The 19408-nt window shown below is 38.4% G+C and overlaps 1 protein-coding gene across 1 annotated transcript; it reads left to right on the top strand.

Moving 5' to 3' along the window:
• The first annotated feature begins 2876 nt into the window (after positions 1 to 2876).
• LOC114554597 (macrophage-stimulating protein receptor) lies at positions 2877 to 15527 on the top strand. Its single transcript, XM_028576530.1, has 21 exons — positions 2877 to 3035; positions 3802 to 5112; positions 6346 to 6522; positions 6751 to 6870; positions 7339 to 7509; positions 7637 to 7803; positions 9015 to 9144; positions 9279 to 9415; positions 9545 to 9721; positions 9882 to 9981; positions 10213 to 10443; positions 10562 to 10708; positions 10815 to 10974; positions 11193 to 11282; positions 11745 to 11951; positions 12106 to 12186; positions 12291 to 12472; positions 12587 to 12696; positions 13490 to 13655; positions 13743 to 13879; positions 14102 to 15527. The coding sequence occupies exons 2-21, from the start codon at positions 3907 to 3909 to the stop codon at positions 14331 to 14333; spliced, it is 4128 nt and encodes a 1375-aa protein (XP_028432331.1). The 5' UTR covers positions 2877 to 3035; positions 3802 to 3906; the 3' UTR covers positions 14334 to 15527.
• The last annotated feature ends 3881 nt before the right edge of the window (positions 15528 to 19408 follow it).

Here is a 19408-nt window from a genome sequence, read left to right as displayed (position 1 = left end):
TGTTTTGTCAAGAAATATGTTGTAGCCTGGCCACTAGAGGGCGACTCGGGACTGTTTATCGAGTTGTGCTTACATTGAATGAATGTTGGAAGGACCTAAAACAGAACTGGAAGATTTGAGAGTAAAATTAAGTTTATTTATTCGCTCATCGTGGAAACTCTCTGTAGGTCTCAATTAAAATACATTGTGTTGTTATTTTCAGGTAACACCGGCTGTCAAATCCCACTTTTCAGACATTTTTACAAATTGGTCTTTGATAAGATCTTGTTACTTTACTAGGATGTTTGACCTTACAGTGCAGCATGACCATAGACTATAAAGAGTTTGACACTAGAAGGATGTTTTTCACATGTATCTGCTGAAGGGGGAAGGTGTCTCTATGCTCACCTTAAGTCGGACACAAGCAGGATTTGAGACAAATTTGGAAGCCAATCATTGCCCAATATGCAATTTACACAAGTGTTGTGGAATACTCCTATACTACACTGAGGAGGGACTTTTCAGTGAAGTAGGAGACATTGGTAAACTTTTAAAATTATAAAAAATATTTACATATTAATATATTCTGAATGTTTCAATGAGGGAGGAGTAGATGTAGGTTTAACTTTTTTTTGGTGGAAAACCCATGTCAGATTATGTCATGCAGACTTCTTGAATTCCAACGAGAGCGTATTTACAGTGTGTGCACTGTCAAACTGAAAATGAATACAATATGAAAATAACTAGAGCAATGTGTAAGATAAATGTGGAAATGTATATAGACAAGCACAAGGGACAAGGTGGGCGGTGCAGGGAATCTCACCCACTTTGTCACAGATACAAATTTTTACTCAAAGCACAGTATGTTTTATAGGTCAACATGTCTGGAGGCTATCGTTAACATTTCCATGGTGACAATAACAATGACACACCCTAGTATTGCTTCATGTCTTCGTCATTCATTTCGATAATCTAAGTCTGGTAAGGAGTCACAAAACAAACTCCAGAAAAAAGTACGGCATGCTTAGTTAGGAGTGATGAGAAATGATTCATCATTACATATCAAATAGAGGCAGTAAGAAGATGGCAAATCACTCTTAAGCTCCTTGTGGTGTGTAAATGAGTAAAAAGAGGAACCTGCAGTCAGATGTAATATTCACATGCATGAAATTAATACAATTTCAAAACAAGCTGTTTCTCTGCAGAGCATGTGGGAAATAACCATTTTATGGTAGTTTATTTAAAAAAGAAAACCCTTATGGGAATTTAATCTCAGACATTAATATATCTCTGGAGATGCTTCTGGTTAATATTATTCCTTGTATGGACCAAATCTAAATCCAAGCTGCATGGCCCCGTGCATGTTTGTGTGGCCCCCTGTTATGTGTCATGTATTCAGTGAGGTCTGCAGGGACATACCGGTATGCAAACTCAAGGACTGGATGTGATGTCCTTAACACCGTTGTTTTGGACAGTTGGTTTGGTTAGTGTCTGGATATCTAAGGCCCAAATAAGAGCAAGTCCTTCCTCGGTTTGTGCTTCAATCCAAACTGTATCAAGTAAAGCTGGATCTTTTGTGGTTTGTGAAGAACAACACTTCATTCTGTGATTATAAACTTTGGATTTAGTGGTATTTGTTTAACTTTTGGATTCATAATGCTTCATTATGTCAATGAAGGTTTATTTATTTGGTAATTGCATAATGATGAATAACTTAATGTTATGTTACGGTTCAGTTGCCATGAGTCAATCTATTTAATTTCTCCTTTATGTCAATAGTAATTTTTTTCTGTTAAAGGTCACATTGAGGTGGTCTGACTGGAGAGGGAAGAAATTCCTTTCATAACTTCCTGGCTGGAGTTGCCATATTTGAGGAGTAACTTAATTCTATCATCTGAAAGCAATGCAGTTTTGGCAGAAATCCTACGGGCCTGCACGGTATCAGACTGTTTTCAAATGTTAAGAAAGTTTTTTCCACTATGTGACACAGGCGCCTGACTGGAAGGGAGCTGCAGTTGATGATATGATGATGACTCTTGGAAGGAAACGATGAGGATATTTTTGAAGTGGTCCGATTTCGCAATTATTTCATACTTCCTTATTGCGGGAGCGGCTTGACAGGACAGCACCCACTTGAGGAATACCAGAATCAAGCACCTCAGAATGATGAAAGCATTTCCGGTCCTGAACCTTCAAAATAAGTCTTGAATCTCTTACTTCAGAACATGTTTCCTGAGTGGGACTAATACATTAGGACAGGCCTAGATAAAGTTGTAGAATATGAAAGAAGTGGTAGGCTATTACAAATCGTGTTGCAAAAGTAAAAAAATAAATAAATATCCAATTTATACAAGTTAGGCAATGCAATGAAAGAGTATGGGGGCAATGTGAATTAATTGGCTCATATTAGATCGTATTTAATGCTTTGTGTGTTTAATTGTTCAAGCTAAATTTTGTTATTGTATAAATTATTCTATAGACTTGTTTTATAATATAGGCTTGTAATATCAACAAATCATGTTTTCAAATGTAATGCAAAAACGTATAAAGCATGTCAATGGCATTTCCATAATTTCTGAAGCTAATTGATCGGTTTCCTCCCTTTCAGACTATTTCATGTGCTGCTGTGTGGTGAATTTCCCCTCTTGGGATCAATAACGTTTTTTATCTCTTCTCATATTATCATTAATCAGTAATTAATAATACATCAAATAAACAATGTCATATTACATGATGCCTCAAATTCTTGCTGATAGCAATAAACAAATCATTAATCATCACTCCCACCATGAGGGCTTCGTCCTGGCGCGCTTTTATTTTGGAGGTGAGTGTAAGATCCTGTTTTCATGTATAGACTGATAGTTTATCTCAAAGCCTTGCTGTAGTTCAGTATCAGTATAAACTCTGTGCCAGTGGGACTCCGGTGCGGTCAGGTGAGTGCGCTGCTGCAGGTTAGAGAGTGGAGCTTCACCAACACAAGAAATCTATCTCGTAAAGAATTCACATTTAGAGATTGTTGGAGAAATCACAGCCACATCCCCACTTTTCAAACCGAGGTAAGATGATTTTTTTTTTTTTGTATACAGACCTGTATTTGTATGGAGGATATCTAAACTAGCTGTTGCTCCACGTTAATGAATGACTGAAAACTATATCATAATTCACAATTGATCGCCTACCTGCACAGGAGATGTTGGCCTAATTATAGCAGCTACAATACAAATGATCCTTATTATAGTCATGCTGACTTTAATGCTTAGTGAATGTTCTCTGTTTTGAAACTTTTGAAATAGTTGTCCGTTGCATAATGGTGTATTAGAATTGTGGTACAGGATTACTAGCCTACTGAATGATCTGCATTCTATGAATAGGCCTGCATTAATTTAGGTATTTTAAACTTTTTGACCATATTAGTTATTACTCTGTGTTATTCTGTGTATGGCTCTGGAGGCCTGGCCATTTTCATAGTTGCTCCACATGTTCCAGCAAGTCATGTCTTGCCCACAGTAGACTTTAGCTTGACTCTCCCAACTTATTTTTCCACTGGCTTTTTATCTCAATACGTTCCACCGCTATGACATATCTCTTCATATCAAGTCTAAATTATCTGACAAAAACTGCTTAATTGTTTGGTTCAAAGAAAAAACAGCAGCTGATACTTTTACCTCTTTCCTCAGTTCCTCATGCTGCATTTCTCAGTTTAAACAAGCTAAAATGTTGACATTATCCACCTCCACTTCAAAAGCAGCAGATCTCTGTTGAGAATCAAATGTTACCACTCACTGTTAAATTTCAACATTCGTTCTGTGTTTTCCCTCACAGAGCTCCTTCAGGTTCTCCAGAATGTTCTCTTTGAGGAAGGTATCTTATTCTTTGAGGAAAGTATCTCATAGGTAGCACTCAATCACGGTGGACTGTGACGTGGAGATGGTCACTTGGGCCGCCTTGCTGACAGTATGCATATGGATACAAACCCAAACTGCCTCAGGACAGCACACATGTGCTTCTACTCCACGCAGGCTAGTGGATTTCACTGTAAAATACTCCCTCCCCCACTTCCAAACAGACAAACCTATACAGAACATAGCTGTGAACCGGGAGGAGAATCAGCAAGAGGTGTATATCGGATCCCAGAATGTAATAGAGGCACTCAACGATGCTATGGAAAAAATATGGGAAGTGAAAACTGGACCTGTAGGCAGTCCTGACTGTGAAACCTGTCGGGTTTGTGACATAGAAATAGATCCCGGGGATCCAGTGGAAACAGATAATGAGGTTCTGCTTTTGGATTTTTCTGCATTTCCCTATCCCTCCCTGTACATTTGTGGGAGTACTCAGCATGGGATCTGTCACTACATTGAAGTTGGAACTCCAGAGCCTATCCCTAAGTGTTTATACAAAAAAGGGCAAAACTCTCTAGCCAACTGTCCAGACTGTCTGGCTAGCCCACTTGGCACTAAAGTCACCATTGTTGAAGAGGGAGCCACAACGCTCTTCTTTGTGGCAGCCTCTGTCAATGACAAAGTGGCACAGAGGTATCCACGGAGGTCAATATCAGTCATGAGGCCACTTTCAACTGAAGATGGCTTTCATATGGTCATGGAGGGCCTGATGGTGCTCCCCAGTCTACGGGACTCTTACACAATTGATTACATCTACAGCTTCTCCACCACAGATTATGTCTACTTCCTGTCCCTGCAGAGAGAAAATCCATTCAAGAACAATTCAGCTTTTCAGACTCGTCTGGGACGACAGTCGATATTAATCCCAGAGGTGTGGATGTACAGAGAGGTGGTCCTGGAGTGCAGGTACAAACCAAAGCGCAGAAGGAGACGGAGAGAGAATTTAAGCGACATTGTGTATAACGGGCTACAGGCGGCATACTTTGGGCGAGCGGGGAAGGACTTAGCAGATGAGCTGAGTGTGACAGAGACAGAAGACATTCTGTATGGGGTGTTTGCAGAGGTGAATGAGCGTGGTGAACCTAAAAAAAACTCTGTCCTGTGTGCCTTCCCTTTGAGTAAAGTAAACGATGCGATTGATAAAGGTGTGGAGGCCTGCTGCAAGTCAGGTCCAGAGCAGCTGTCCAGAGGTCTCTGTCACTTCCAGCCATGTGAGGGCTGCCCACATGAAGTGAGTAATTCTTTTTTTTTTTTTATGTCCAACTGTCCTCAGAGCAGAGACACAGTGCAAAGGTCCTCACACACCCAGACAGGAAGTGACGTCTTCAGACAAACACTGTGTAATAAAGTCACCTGTGAATGAAACAGTATAGTTTATCATTAAGCTTACAGTTTTATATTGTCTTGAGCAATGAGGGATAGTTTAAAGTAAATCTTGACTACTGGAATAGTGTATGGCTGTGGCAACTCTTATGAAGGTGTGTTAAAGAGCAGGGCCAGATGAACTGGGAGGGGTGGATGAGTCAGTAACGTGACCAGCACATTGCCACACCGTTTCTCTACTCTGTTAAGTTTCACTCCGTGTTTACAGTACAGAGATTTGATATGAAAACTGTTTCATTAAGATAAAATGCTAAATGATAAGGCTAACAGAGTAGAAAAGTATCGGAAGGTAAAGTGGACTTGGTGGGTTAAAATGGGAACTTTTAAAATAACAGGCGAGATTTATTCCCCAACCCCCTTTATTGAATAGAGCATTTGGCTGCGGTGCTCAACAAAATAATAAAGGTGTGGTCTTTTCCCTTCCCCTTTTGTTGAGTTCAAACTGTGTCCTTTGAGCTCTCACAGCCATGTGTACACCTACAGGAATGTGTGCCAGCAAACACAAGTAATAAATCCTGCTGATAAAAAGGTGGAATTTCAAGGGGAGGGACGGTGTTAGACTGTTCCTGGTTTTTACTCAAAAGTTATTAGGAAATAGGTATATTATTGAAGAAGTGAGGGGTATGGAGGAAATGATGGTCTAAACACTTATAAATGTGTCTTAAAACTGGTATGTACAATATATAATACAAATGTAACTACTGTATGTATTCAAGCTCCAGATGCTGAAATACAAGTGAATGAAAAGATCAATGTTGGGAAAGTACAGATAGTCCAGTTTCAGTACAGTAGATAAGAGAAACAGTCACCAAGTCAACATATAAAGCTGGAGTTACTGCTGTTTTATGAATTTGTTACTCTGACAGCTGTTATGACTGGGAGGCTAGGGGCACTTCCTTCTTTAAAGGATGAATTAAGATGGTCTCTCTTTCTATCTCTCTTCCTCTAAAGCACAAGCATATGCATGTTTCTATGTGGTCAGAGGGAGACTGATGCTGACAGAGGTAGATAGATTTATGAATGGACTGGCTGACTAAAAACGAACACCCTTGTTCTGTATTTGTTTGTCCTGCTTGCACAGAGCTCTGAAGACAATGACACATGCAGTGCCAAACCCACTCTGGTGTCAAAGCCGTACTACAGACTAGACCTCTTCAACAGACAGATGAGAGACGTCCTTTTCACCGCTGTCCTGGTCACCACTATTGGGAATTACACGCTGGGCCACTTTGGTACCTCAGATGGCCGGATACTGCAGGTAGCAATATGCCTGAGGATAAAATAGTAGTCATTATGTGGTGTGCCAGTGGGTGTGCCTCTGCAGTTTTAATGTTTTATACCAAATATAGAAGTATCTTGTTCAGTACTCACAATTAACATTATTTCAAATGTCTAAACTAAACACTTGAATATTAACTGTCTGTCAGCCAGACACAGGTGTATATTCATCCTTGTGACATTATCTCTCTGTTTTTGTGTGGTGTAGGTGATTCTTACTTCGTACAAGCCTATTGTTTTTGCCAACTATTCTCTTGGAGGAAGCAAAGTGTCCAGCAAAGCAGAGGTGTACTCAAATGATTTACTTCTCTTCACAGTGGGAAATAAGGTACAATTTGTCTACTGCAGGTACTGCTTGTCTTTTAGTGGGGGGAAAATAAACTGGGAGAAGAGTAGATAAGAGTGCAAACAGACCAACTCGTTCAACACTACTGTGTCTTCATCATAGTCAAAGGACAAAGACATAAGGCAAACACATACAGTACATGGTCAACCTAGAATAGGTGTACACTTGTCATTGAATAATTGGTTGAACAGGATTTCAAATCTATTGGATAATGGATCCAATGGTGGTACATGCACTATAATCACATCAGGTACAAAAGAACATCTTAAAGTTACTAAGATACAGTACAAAAAGTACATAGTATAAATCCAATATGCCTCTCTGAGGAACAGTGGGTTGACCTGTAGGATAGGGTGAGATTTTTTTATAATGTGAGCTGCTTACCTTTTGACTGTTTTTCTCTGTTACATCTGGCTTACCCCACCCTCGCTTCCTTGCTCTATGAACAAGATGTTCAAGGTGCCCTCTGCAGGACCAGGGTGTGCCCATTTTATGACATGCTCCAAGTGTTTGATGGCTCCACGCTTCATGAACTGCGGCTGGTGTTCAGGAATGTGCTTGAGGCAGCGTGAGTGTGCCTCAAAGTGGAACAAAGACTCATGCACACCTGTCATAACAGAGGTAGATCTGCTGCTAAGTGTAACTGATTAACCATTGCATGACGTTTAAACACAATAAGTCATAAATGGTCCCACTGATTGTACTGAGACGCTGATTGCTCTGGATGATAACCTCCTTATCTCTGCAGTTCTTCCCTAAAATGGCACCTGCTGGTGCTGAGACAGAGGTGACACTTTGTGGCTGGGAGTTTCAGTCTCCTCTGCCACCCGCCATCATCAGCGGCAAAACCCACATCATCACAGTGGGCTCTGGGACCTTGTGTACTGTCTTGCCTGAAAAGAGCAGTTCTGAAGTGTAAGTAGCACAAATGCACACAATGCCAGAAGTACTGGGCACTAGGGGTGGGAAAAATAATCGATTCTTAGATGCATCGCGATTCTCTCTAGAATGATTCAGTGCTCGATTCTGATAAGTTTTATTTTTTTTTATTTTTTTATAAATGTGTTGATTTTTATTTAAAAGTTACTGTCTCCAGACAAGTACAAATCAGAAAACAGAGTGACTCAAAGAGGATGGGATAATGGACAACAGCTTAGAGTTTAGGCAAGAGTGCAGAAAAAAACACACAAAAATGGCCGAAAGGAAGAAAAGAAAATGTAATTGTTTATATATACACATGATCTAATAAGACATACATAAAATAATTAGGCAAAACACATATAGGCTGTTCATCTGCTTTATCACATTACATCTGACCACCTCATGTTTCATGTTCTAAGAAGCCAATTATCCACCTTTAAACATGACTGAGCCTCTGACATGGAAGATTACTGGGCGAAAAGGGGACTTTCACAATCATGTTTAAGGCTTAAGCATGGAATGACTAAAAAAAAAAAAAAAAAAAAAAAACCTCAGTAGACAAAACATTTCATTAAAACTTGTGTGTGACAAATATATGTCAAAATGTAAGCTTTGTCTAGCTGCTTTGTCTAGGAAGTGATTAGCAAACTCTGATTTATATGTATATTTTTAAAAATCACGCATGGAAATGTACATAAAAAAATTGTTACAATAATCGGTTTAGAATTGAATCGTTGGCTTCTGAATCAGAATCAAATCAAATTGTGAGGTGCCAAGAGATTTCCACCCCAACTGGGCACTGGTAGCCACAAGCCAACAAGTTAACTGGGGAAGACTGATGTTTATTAGTTTAAATTATAAAAATGGATCCAAAACAAGAGACGTGGATCTATTTTGTCTCCCAAAGGTCCTAATGAGGATTTTTATAAGAACACAGTTCTTATAAACCTCTCCTCCTGAGTCCCAGTCCTGTCACTTATTATTTGGTTATTAGATTTGGAATGTTTTTTGAGTGTGTGGTGTAGCTGGCTAATCTTAACATAAAGTGTTTTTTTTTTTTTTTTTTTCAAAACAAAATTATTGAAACATTTTGTTAATAGTGTGGAAATGTTTTAGTCTCATTGCCATATTTGCTGCTGGTCATTTATTTCTGACAATCTTCATCTACAGAATTACTAGACGCATAATTCCTTGTGTTCTTACAGCCTGGTATGCAAGATTCAGGAATTCACACCAAACCCGGACCTCAACATCACTCTGGAAGTGCACGAGGGGGAAGTGAAGGGCCACTACTCAATTGAAGGCACAGCTCAGATGCCTGGCTTCTCTTTTGTGGTGAAAACTTTTATCCAATTGACATAGTTTTAAATTGAGTTCTGTATATGGTCTTTATTTGCATAAATGCTATGTATGACAATTTGTGTAACACTGTTAAGTGCATATGAAATATTTCACCTCTGTATAACCAGGAGCCGAGCATAACGGAAATCAAGCCTGACTATGGACCTATGTTTGGAGGAACAACGGTTACACTGACAGGCAGATACCTTAATTCTGGGATACAGAGAGATGTCTTCTTTGCTAACAAAAAGTGCAACAATCAAAGGTGAGCAACACAGAAGACTACTTATTTTGCTAACACATGGTGAACAACATTAATTCCACTGTGTTCAGATATCCCTTTCAAATGAAGGGTGTTAAGTATTATACGCATTTGGTGACTCTTTTTTTTCAGTGTTACTGAAGGAATTGGGACTTCTTCAATTGTCTGCCAAACAGCAGCTGCAGCAGGTGTTGGGAGGGTACCTGTGAAAATCGTCATTGACAACTTTCAAGTGACGACCCCTAAGATGTTCTTCTACAAGAAAGACCCCGTTATAACCTCTGTACATCCCCACTGCAGTTTCCAAAGGTAGGACACTGATCCCAGTCTCTACTGGTCTTATTAATGAAATCCAAATTAAATTATATTACTCTAAACATGTCATTGCCTAATAATAATAATAAGACAAACAGTGCCCATAAAACACATCAATGTTATTAATAACTTACTCATTTATACTGTCTTACAGTGGCTCCAAGCTCGTGATAGAAGGTCGGAATCTGGACTCCGCCCACAAAACTGTGGTTCAGTACACTTCCAAAAATCCCAACCTGCAATCTCTTGAACGGGTAAATTAACACTTTGATTTTACCCTTTGTAAGTCTTTACAGACACAGTACATTATTCAATTAAACTACTTTCATTTCAGTTCAATTCAAACCAGGTCATTAAACTGTGGATTTTGGCAATGGAAGGCCAGTCCGTCATACTCCTTAAGCTGAATATTGCTTTTGTATTATGCCAAACTGTTACAGTAATTGTGATTTCAAACAATACATCATGTGCTTATTTTACTTAAGGTCTGCAGCGGCACAACAAATGCCACATATATGGAGTGTTGGGCCCCTGATTTTCCAGAGGAAATGCCAGAAGAAAAGTCTGACACAGGAGAGATTTTTATTCACATGGATGGGAAAAGTAACCTCTGGAAGAGACGCTTTGACTACCATCATAATATTAAAATCATTCCCTTTGAAAATGAGGACAATGTATTACTTCTAAAACCAGGAGAGACAGAAGTTGCACTGCATGTATGTTTACACATCTTACACTAGAAAGTTTTTTTCCCACCATTTATGTAACACATTTGGTTGTCTTAAAAGTTTTAATATATGTGCATTTTTGTCTTTTTTCCAAAACATTTGACAGCATAGCAAACTAAACACAGTAAGCATATGTATGAATATCACAATGACCATTGGGGGTGTGAACTGCAACGCCCAGGTTCTGTCAAACGAGCTGACCTGCAGGATTCCTAAAGGCTTGCTTATTCCCAGCGAGGGATTGCCTGTCGAGGTGAGAGAGTCTTTTAAATGATCAACTTTAATGTGAATAATTTATAGAAATGTATACTAAATTAAATGTATTTTAACGAGAGCCATCATCTCTTCCACTCCTGTAGGTGTTTGTGAATGGGGAAGTTCATGTTGTGGGTACTGTAGTCAACAATGACAACAACAACACTGTGATTGTGGGCATTGTCCTGGGCATCATTGCTGCACTGGCAATAGGTGCTGGCCTTGCATTACTTGTGATGATCCATTTAAGGAAGAAAAAGAGAGGTGAGGAAATCTTGAATCTAGAACACTTCCAACCGTGATAATAATTTGTAAACAGGAGTTGCACTATACTACTATGTAGTAATGTATATTTTCATAGTTTATTTGATATCTGGGAAATATCTGGAAATGAGATGGAGACTGAAAACATGTAGGCTGAAATATCCAACCTATCATTATTGTTCAGTGATTTTATTCATTTATCATATGTATCCTTTCAGCAAATGTAGCGAATCGTCAGTCAACAGTGCTTTCATGGAACCGCATGGGCAGCAGTCCTGATTTTGTCCCAACAGGTGACTACAGACGAGGTGAGACATCCAAGTTCATTCATTCATTCATAATCCATATTTACTGTTAATCAATTCTTCTACCTATTTATTCCCTTCCCTTTCTTCTTCATCATCAGCAGCCCTAGGACGTACAACTAAATATTTTATAAATCATAAAGAGACTGCTAAATCAGTAGATACATGTAAAAAATATAATGGAACAAATTGGTTTGATTTCTAAAAGTCTGTCACCAAAGTTGAGGGTAACAGGATTAAGAACTATCTGACCAATAAAGGGTAACATATTCATAGATTGTAATTATTTCAATCAAACTAGAATAATTGGTTTCATCCGGTGGTCTCCACCTTAACATTTTATATTTGTCTGTTAGTTAAGATTGTATCACACACTGTAAGGTATGTTTGGTAAGGGTGGTAACAAAAGATGCAATGGCCTTTTAAGTACAACAACTTCATGGTGTGGTTCCTTGTGTGCTACAGTGGATCTGGCCAGTCAAACATCAGGGTCCGGAGGAATGGCTTTCCAAGGTTTATTGTATGCTGCCAACAATGATCTGTCTATTCCTCTCATGCCACAAGACAATATCTCAATGGTCAGTCTAAGTTCTGATCTTCTTGAAGAGGTCAAAGATGTCCTGATCCCTGCTGAAATGCTCCGAATTGAGGATAGCCAGATTATCGGCAAAGGTCAGCCCCTGGTCTTATAATGTTTGTTTGTTTTGTTCTTGTCTTTGAATATTGTAAGATAAGATAAGAGAGAATTTATTGTCATCCATCTATGCAGAACAGAACATAGATTTAGCACAAATTATTCATAATACCTAATTTTCTTCTTATGCAGGCCACTTTGGGACAGTTTATCATGGATATCTGATAGACTGCAACAAGCAAGAGACCCACTGTGCTGTTAAATCATTAAACAGTATGTGAATACCTTTTTTTAAATAATAAATTAAATCAGTGTTAGCCTATATGAGCTCAGGGCTGTTGGAAGAGTTTGTATGACAGTACGTTTTGTATTAACAGGGATCACAGATTTAGGGGAGGTGGATCAGTTCCTCAGAGAAGGCATCATCATGAAAGGTTTCCACCACCCCAACATACTCTCACTGCTGGGCATCATGCTGCCTAAAGAAGGGCTCCCTCTGGTGGTTCTACCGTATATGAAGCATGGAGATGTGCGTCATTTCATCCGCTCTGAGAAAAGGGTAAATTACGCAATGAAAGGTTACAGACCAGTAGGGTCATGAATATTTTTAATAGCTCATACCATGGGCGTTTTGGTGGGTCAGCTCTGTTTGATAATTCTTTGTCCTCCACAGAACCCAACAGTTAAAGACCTGATAGGCTTTGGGCTTCAGGTTGCCAAGGGGATGGAGTATTTAGCCCAGAAAAAATTTGTCCACAGAGACCTGGCTGCACGTAACTGCATGTGAGTGTGAATCCGACACTGATTACTGGCCCGTGACATGTCAGTGGAGACACATTGTCACACGAGTTTACGCATCAGCTAGGTGATATATTATAAAGGTGTAATTAAGTTACGGAACATCGTTATTGGTTTAATGTAAGCAACACATGCTACATTGTGGTCTTCTTATATGGTTAACTACAGCATACATTTATCAATCCTTAAAAATAACTTCACAAAGTTAGGAAAACCCTAAAAAAGGACATTAAATAAATACATATAGATTACTATTGCATCTTGTATTTTTCAGACAACCTAATTAAACTTTTCTTTTTCAAGTATTTTCCATTTAAATGAATAAAGAAAGAAAAGCTTGCTCCAGTGATCACACCAAATAAAAAGTATGATAGGATATTCATAAAATCTTTTTAAAAATCTGTCAAAGCAAGATAGACTACCCTGGCCGTCTGAAGGCCTCTTGGGATGATACATATTTGAGACACTGGAGGTATAGTATTTCTGTTTTTTTGTGAACTGTTTATTTGCACATACATATTAAAGGAATAGTGCAAGATTTTGGGGAAAACATAATTTTGCTTTCTTGGAGAGAATTACATAATACGACTGATACCGGTCTCACTTTTATTACACTATTTCTACATCCCAGCTAATGGGACCATCACTGCTCATCAACACTGATTTTTCAAATTGGTGTAAATTAAAGTTCACCTGAATCCTCTTGAGCACACCTGTGTAATCTTAACAGGAACTGTCCATAAGATAATGTTTTCTTAAGATGCATTCTGTTTTTCAGGCTGGATGAAACCTATACAGTAAAGGTGGCTGACTTTGGCATGGCAAGGGACATCTATGACAAGGAATACTACAGCATTCAAGATCACAAACGGGTTAAGCTGCCAGTGAAATGGATGGCCCTCGAAAGCCTGCAAACACAAAAGTTCACTGCTAAGTCTGATGTGGTGAGTATGCTTTATCCAGTCCACTAAAGTGTGCTTGTTACAACTATCATGTATGTATCTACAATATATTGCTCATCTGTTTCCCAGTGGTCATATGGCATCTTAATGTGGGAGCTGTTGACCAGAGGTGCTAACCCATATCCAAATGTGGACCCCTATGACATCACACACTACTTGTTGAAGGGGCGCCGACTTGCCCAGCCACAGTTTTGCCCTGATACTCTGTAAGAATCATACCTGCAACCCTATAAATAATAAATATCACGACTGCTGCAGTATCTTATCATTTGAGTTTCTTCAGGAGACTTAGTTATCTGTGAATATAAATCAGTTTTATGTCAGTTTATTAAATAGTATTTCTAAGCTCACATTCAATAGTTCACTTACCTGTTTACATACATATTTACTCACGTACTTACTAATTTAGTCATTGATTTATTCCACAGCTATTCTATCATGCTGACATGTTGGGACCCGGAGCCTGAGTTCAGACCTAGCTTCAATAGCCTGGTTACAGATGTACAAAACATCCTGTCCTGTCTGGACGGAGAGCACTACATCAATCTGAAGGTTAACTATGTCAATTTAGATCAGCCACGGCCATACCCATCCCAGACTGGATCTGCAGATGAGGCTGAGAGCTCAGACTTGGACACAGACAGTCATGCCACCAGCTGAGGCTGCAAAGTCCTTTAAAACTCTCTGATAGGAGCACAGGATCTGGATTAAAGTTGGACCGCATACAAGAAAAGGCACAAGTTAGCCTGGAACCATTCATGCACCACATCAATTGTTGATCATGTCTACAAACGATTAGTACATGGAAGGTTTGGCTACTTATTTAAAAGACACTGTATAAAGTCTTATTGGAGCTGAGACAAAATCATGCTGCAAGTACTCCTTGTTAAATATTTTTTGTAACAAAATAGAGACAGCATGTAGATTGACTTAAATGTTTTTTACACATCTAAAGCACAAGTGTGACAAAATGAATGTAAAATGTGCTTTTGTTCTCAGACTTGTAGAATAGGATACATGAGAATATGTGCTGTTATAGAAATATGTCTCTAAGCCATTAGACTATTAGACTGTTTTTTTTTTACACAATGTTCATGCTATAGAAAGACTAAATACAACGGGACATGTAAATGTGAAATCATCATACTAGATGCAGAATAACTCAATCTTCTCAGATTTAGAGCCATTGACACTTTGCCAAAAGCGCTGCACCTATGAATTATACATTACGCTGTCCATGCTGTTCAAATATCTATTTAGGCTTAGCACATCCAGTCCCTTTCATCATCACTAGAGGGCAACCAATGCCTCCACCTTAAGCATCAATTGCTGCTGCAGTGATGTCTGCTGCACTACAGCAGCTCAACACAAAGATGCTACACAAACAGTACAACTATATTCATCTGGAGAAAAAAAATCTATCTTTCAACTCAATCAACTCTTTCCAGCAAATTACACGATCCAAGGGATTTTAAAAGTTATGCACTGATTTTTCTGTTTTTACACTGACAATGCAGTACGGTTAACCAATAACTTAGTTTATGTTGACCAACAAGATTTCTACCAGGGGTAATAGATTTGGTTCTAGTATACTTGATTTTTGTCATTGCTGCATTTTCTCTCCTTCCTACCAAGATAGAGCTGATGTTTGTTAGCTCTATGTTGCACTGTAAACTATGTTTTTGTACAGACAAATGGTTGATTGTGCATATACTTGTCTGTAAAGTGTGTCAACAAAATATATGTTTCCCTAGACTTGTTTTTCCTACCCATATGCTGAATTAATACCAAGAAAAAAATTCCTGATTAGCAAACAATACATTTCTACCTAAAATAAACTCACCTAAAATTTAATTTGTAACTGTTATTAAAAATGCAGATCACTACAACAAGAGAAGCGTATCATAAAAGCCAATGACACAGGTCTGATGCTTTTTTTCTGCCAGGCGGATGAGAGGAAAAACACTGTTAGAGGTCTGAATTATGTTATCTCAACCAGAATGAAACCTGCATGCTTCTCCCTGCCTAATCTGTGTATCTAGCATTTGTAATACTCTCTATGAATAATTTATGTATCTAAAAAATGTTTTTTTATCCCTTGCCTTCAGGTACTTAAAAGGTGGCAGTAATAATGACTGGTTGTGTTCAGGTAGAGGTTCTGGATTTAAAAATGAGGGGATGTATGCAGCTAGAGACCAAACCGAAAGCCACAATGATGGATATGTTTTTTGCTGTAAACAACAATTGCATTCAGTATTTGCTTTTATTTAAGGAATGCAGAAGGAACCACAGGATGTAATGTGTTTAAATGGTTATTGGTAAGTTACAGTATTTAATACCACCAGGGCTCCAAAGAAATCTGGCTACCACTGACTTAATTCAGATATTTTAGTATTTGTAGACTGCACATGATGAAGAGGAGGTGAGGAGTGGGAAAGAAAGGGTTAGTCAATATATAAACAGTATGAGCTACACATTAACCCATAGTGGGGATAGGACAGATTTTGTAAAATAGCACAAGTGCATCAAAACAATAAAACAGTATTTGTATTTTTAATGTTGACATTATTTAAAGGCTGAAAGTGGTACATACAGTAAGTAACTCTAATTTGATATAAATTGAGCATTAGCCTAAATAAACCCAGATGACATCACCAGGGTTATTTTCTTGGACTTTAGAAAAGAAGAAAAATTATCTCTGAAAGTGCAAACTGACTATTTATTCAGTAGCACCATACAGTATGTGCTCACCCCCCCCCCCCCCATCCCCCCTCCAGCTGGCAAACACACACACACACTACTCCATCCAAACGCAGTGAGGGGGGATAGCTGCACTGAAACAAGCTTTAAGCAGATCCCTAACATGTCTGGTCTAAAATTCCTTTTGTTGTCTTCAAGTGTATATATTTATAAATATTTTACACTTTTATTTCACACTGCCCTGGTTTTGAAGCAGGGTTTGGTTAATATCTGCAAAACTGCAAATATCATACAGCAGCTGTCGTGTGATCCATGTGGACAAGGGGAAGGAAACTGTGGCTAGCTATACTCCACAGACTAAACGGAAGAACACAAGAAGAGTGTGATTAGGACAGCCAATTAGCACTCTTAGTGGAGATGCCCAAATTGAAATCTTAACTAAAAAGCATTGGTGTAGGGACTAGAAAAGCGTAGTGGGGTTAAAAATCAAAGGCTGTGCATACATGTCATTTATAACTGCGGTAATAAATGACCGCAGTTACACTGCTTTTAAAGTGCCAAACATTACTGTTGCCAATTTGGATTAGCTAAAGATTGCAGAGTGAGTTTAAGCCTCCTGGATGTGCATGTTGAACCTAATGTAAGTTAAAAATGTATGTGGTAGTACCAGGCATCAGAGGTTCTGCACTGCACCACTTGGAATAAAATGGCATGAGAAGTAAGAAAAAAACAACCTGATTCACTGTTGTTGAGTTTTTCCTAGCAGGTGTTTTGAACTATATGTATTCTAAGTCAACAGTCATTTTTCAACATTGCTGGAGGTCTCTCAATTTTTACAAGATGTTGGTAAGAAAAAGTCTGCACAGGAACACAAGGAAAAAAAATGTGAGGATGCAACAAAACATGCAGATTTGATTAGTCACAAGTACACAGTTTTGGACTGTCTGATTTCTCTATTTGTATTTTTGTTAACATTCAATGTTTTCCACTTTTCTCAGTAATAACGACAAAGTTCTAATGGATATGCTAATATAAAACATCTTTAAAATGACAATAATTACTATTAAATGCTAACATAAGGTTTGTTGCTTTTGTCTGTAGTGAACATCAAACCTACAGCATGGTATTTTCATTTTCTATTCTCATAAAATCATATTTTTTAATCATCGTTTTTCTTGAGAAATGGGCTGAATCTATTCCATCTTAAAAGCCTAACTTTCTGTGCAAAATATCGTGCAAGTAGGTTTGTAGCTCTTCTCACACTTTTGTTATCTGAATTGAATCTGCTATCCTTGAGCTAGTGTACCATCAGTAGATACCTGAATAGCAAGACCATTTTCCTCCCTCTCCCTTGCTCTATTGTTGCATTGCATTCAGAGGGAGGATGAAGAGCTGGGAGGTCACAGATGGAGAGAAGTGTTATGTTTGTTCCTGTCTCTGCTCTCTGAGTGAATGTTTCCACAGATGGGATTATATTGAAAGGCAAACAGAAATTTGCAGAGCAATGGAAGTGATTTAGAGTCACAAGGCCATGCCAGGCACATAGCTAACTATACTTGTTAAGAGATTTTCATCATCCATGTTGATATTAGTATGCCAAGTTATTTTGAAGTTTAAAATTGCACACTTTGTTGCTGCAAAGATTCATGTTATACACACTACCGTGTTATTTAGATGACCACACAATTGCAGTTAAAGGTGATGCAAATGTCTTCAGACTAGACTGAATATAGACTGACACTTTCATACTAGTTCTCATCATTGCTGTTTTTTCATGTACTGACCTATGGAGATATTTTTGCATTCATAATTAAACAGGTTTCTACAACACTGAAGCTTATTCATTTTTCACATGTGGTACCAGCTGCACATGTAACCATACAAATGTGTATTCCCATGGAAAAACTGTTAACAAATGTGTGTTTTCTCATACTGATGTATAATACTACTAAAACGATACACTATTTATGTCTTAGTACTCCAGACGTGCACATTCCTTATGTATACATAAAAGATTAAGTAACCCACCATGTTTATATCCACACAGACAAAAACTAAGACTAAGACTAAGACTAAAACTCATTTTGGGATACACAAACAAGAAACAGTCAAACTAACAAGCTAGCCTGCATGACTCATTATTTTTTTCAATGGGGAATGGGGAAGAATGTGTGTCTATAGTATTCATATAAATGCATTGTTATAACTTTCTCTCATATTCATTAATTCATGTAGGTAATTAGTGAACCTAAACAATGGAGATAAATGAGATTCAGCTTCCATACCTCTATATGAGGCACAAGTGTGTGGCTGCAGTCATTTCATGTTGGCAGTTATACCACTTTAAAGTACTTTGAAGTATTTGGTATTTTTCTATGGCATACAGAATAGATAACACTTATGAAAGATTACATCATCTTGACTTTATTTTTTAGGCATAATCATATTTGGATTACATAGTGGTTGTTCTGCAGTGTAACTGTACTGATGAATGATTCTGTTCACATGATCCACAATGTGTTGGCAAAACTAGCTATGCTTTCTCCTCATCTGATGGGGTAGTGGTTACAAAGGTTATAGAAGCGAGCTTGTGACCAGGAGGTCGTCAGTTCAATCCCCCAGACTGACAGGATGAAATCGGGGTGGGGAAAGTGAAAGAGCAGTGCTTGTCCCTCCAGTGGAGTTGCTCAGTGGCCAGCAAATCAGACTGTGGTTGTACTGGACAGCTTCCAGGTATGAATGTGTAATTGTGTGAATGTGATCAGGGTGATCCTGCAAAAGAGAGGCTTCCTCTCAGTGAACCTTTCCCTGAATAAATAAAGGTAAAAAAATCTATTCGTTACATACATATGGTGACACAGTGCTGTGGAGACATTGCCTATGCCAGACTAGGTTGTTTTTGGATACTGCTTCAGCCCATGGTATTTCTGGGTGACAGTATAAATCAAGGCAAGTAATATACATGGCACACTGATGGGTACCCCTTGCTATCAAGTCCTAGAAACTGAAGTTGGTTATGTTTAATAAGGCAACAT

Source organism: Perca flavescens, chromosome 4 (genome assembly GCF_004354835.1).
Source record: "Perca flavescens isolate YP-PL-M2 chromosome 4, PFLA_1.0, whole genome shotgun sequence".
Lineage (NCBI taxonomy): Eukaryota > Metazoa > Chordata > Actinopteri > Perciformes > Percidae > Perca > Perca flavescens.
Note: the sequence above shows the minus strand (reverse complement) of the source record. Positions and strands in the feature narration are given on the sequence as shown.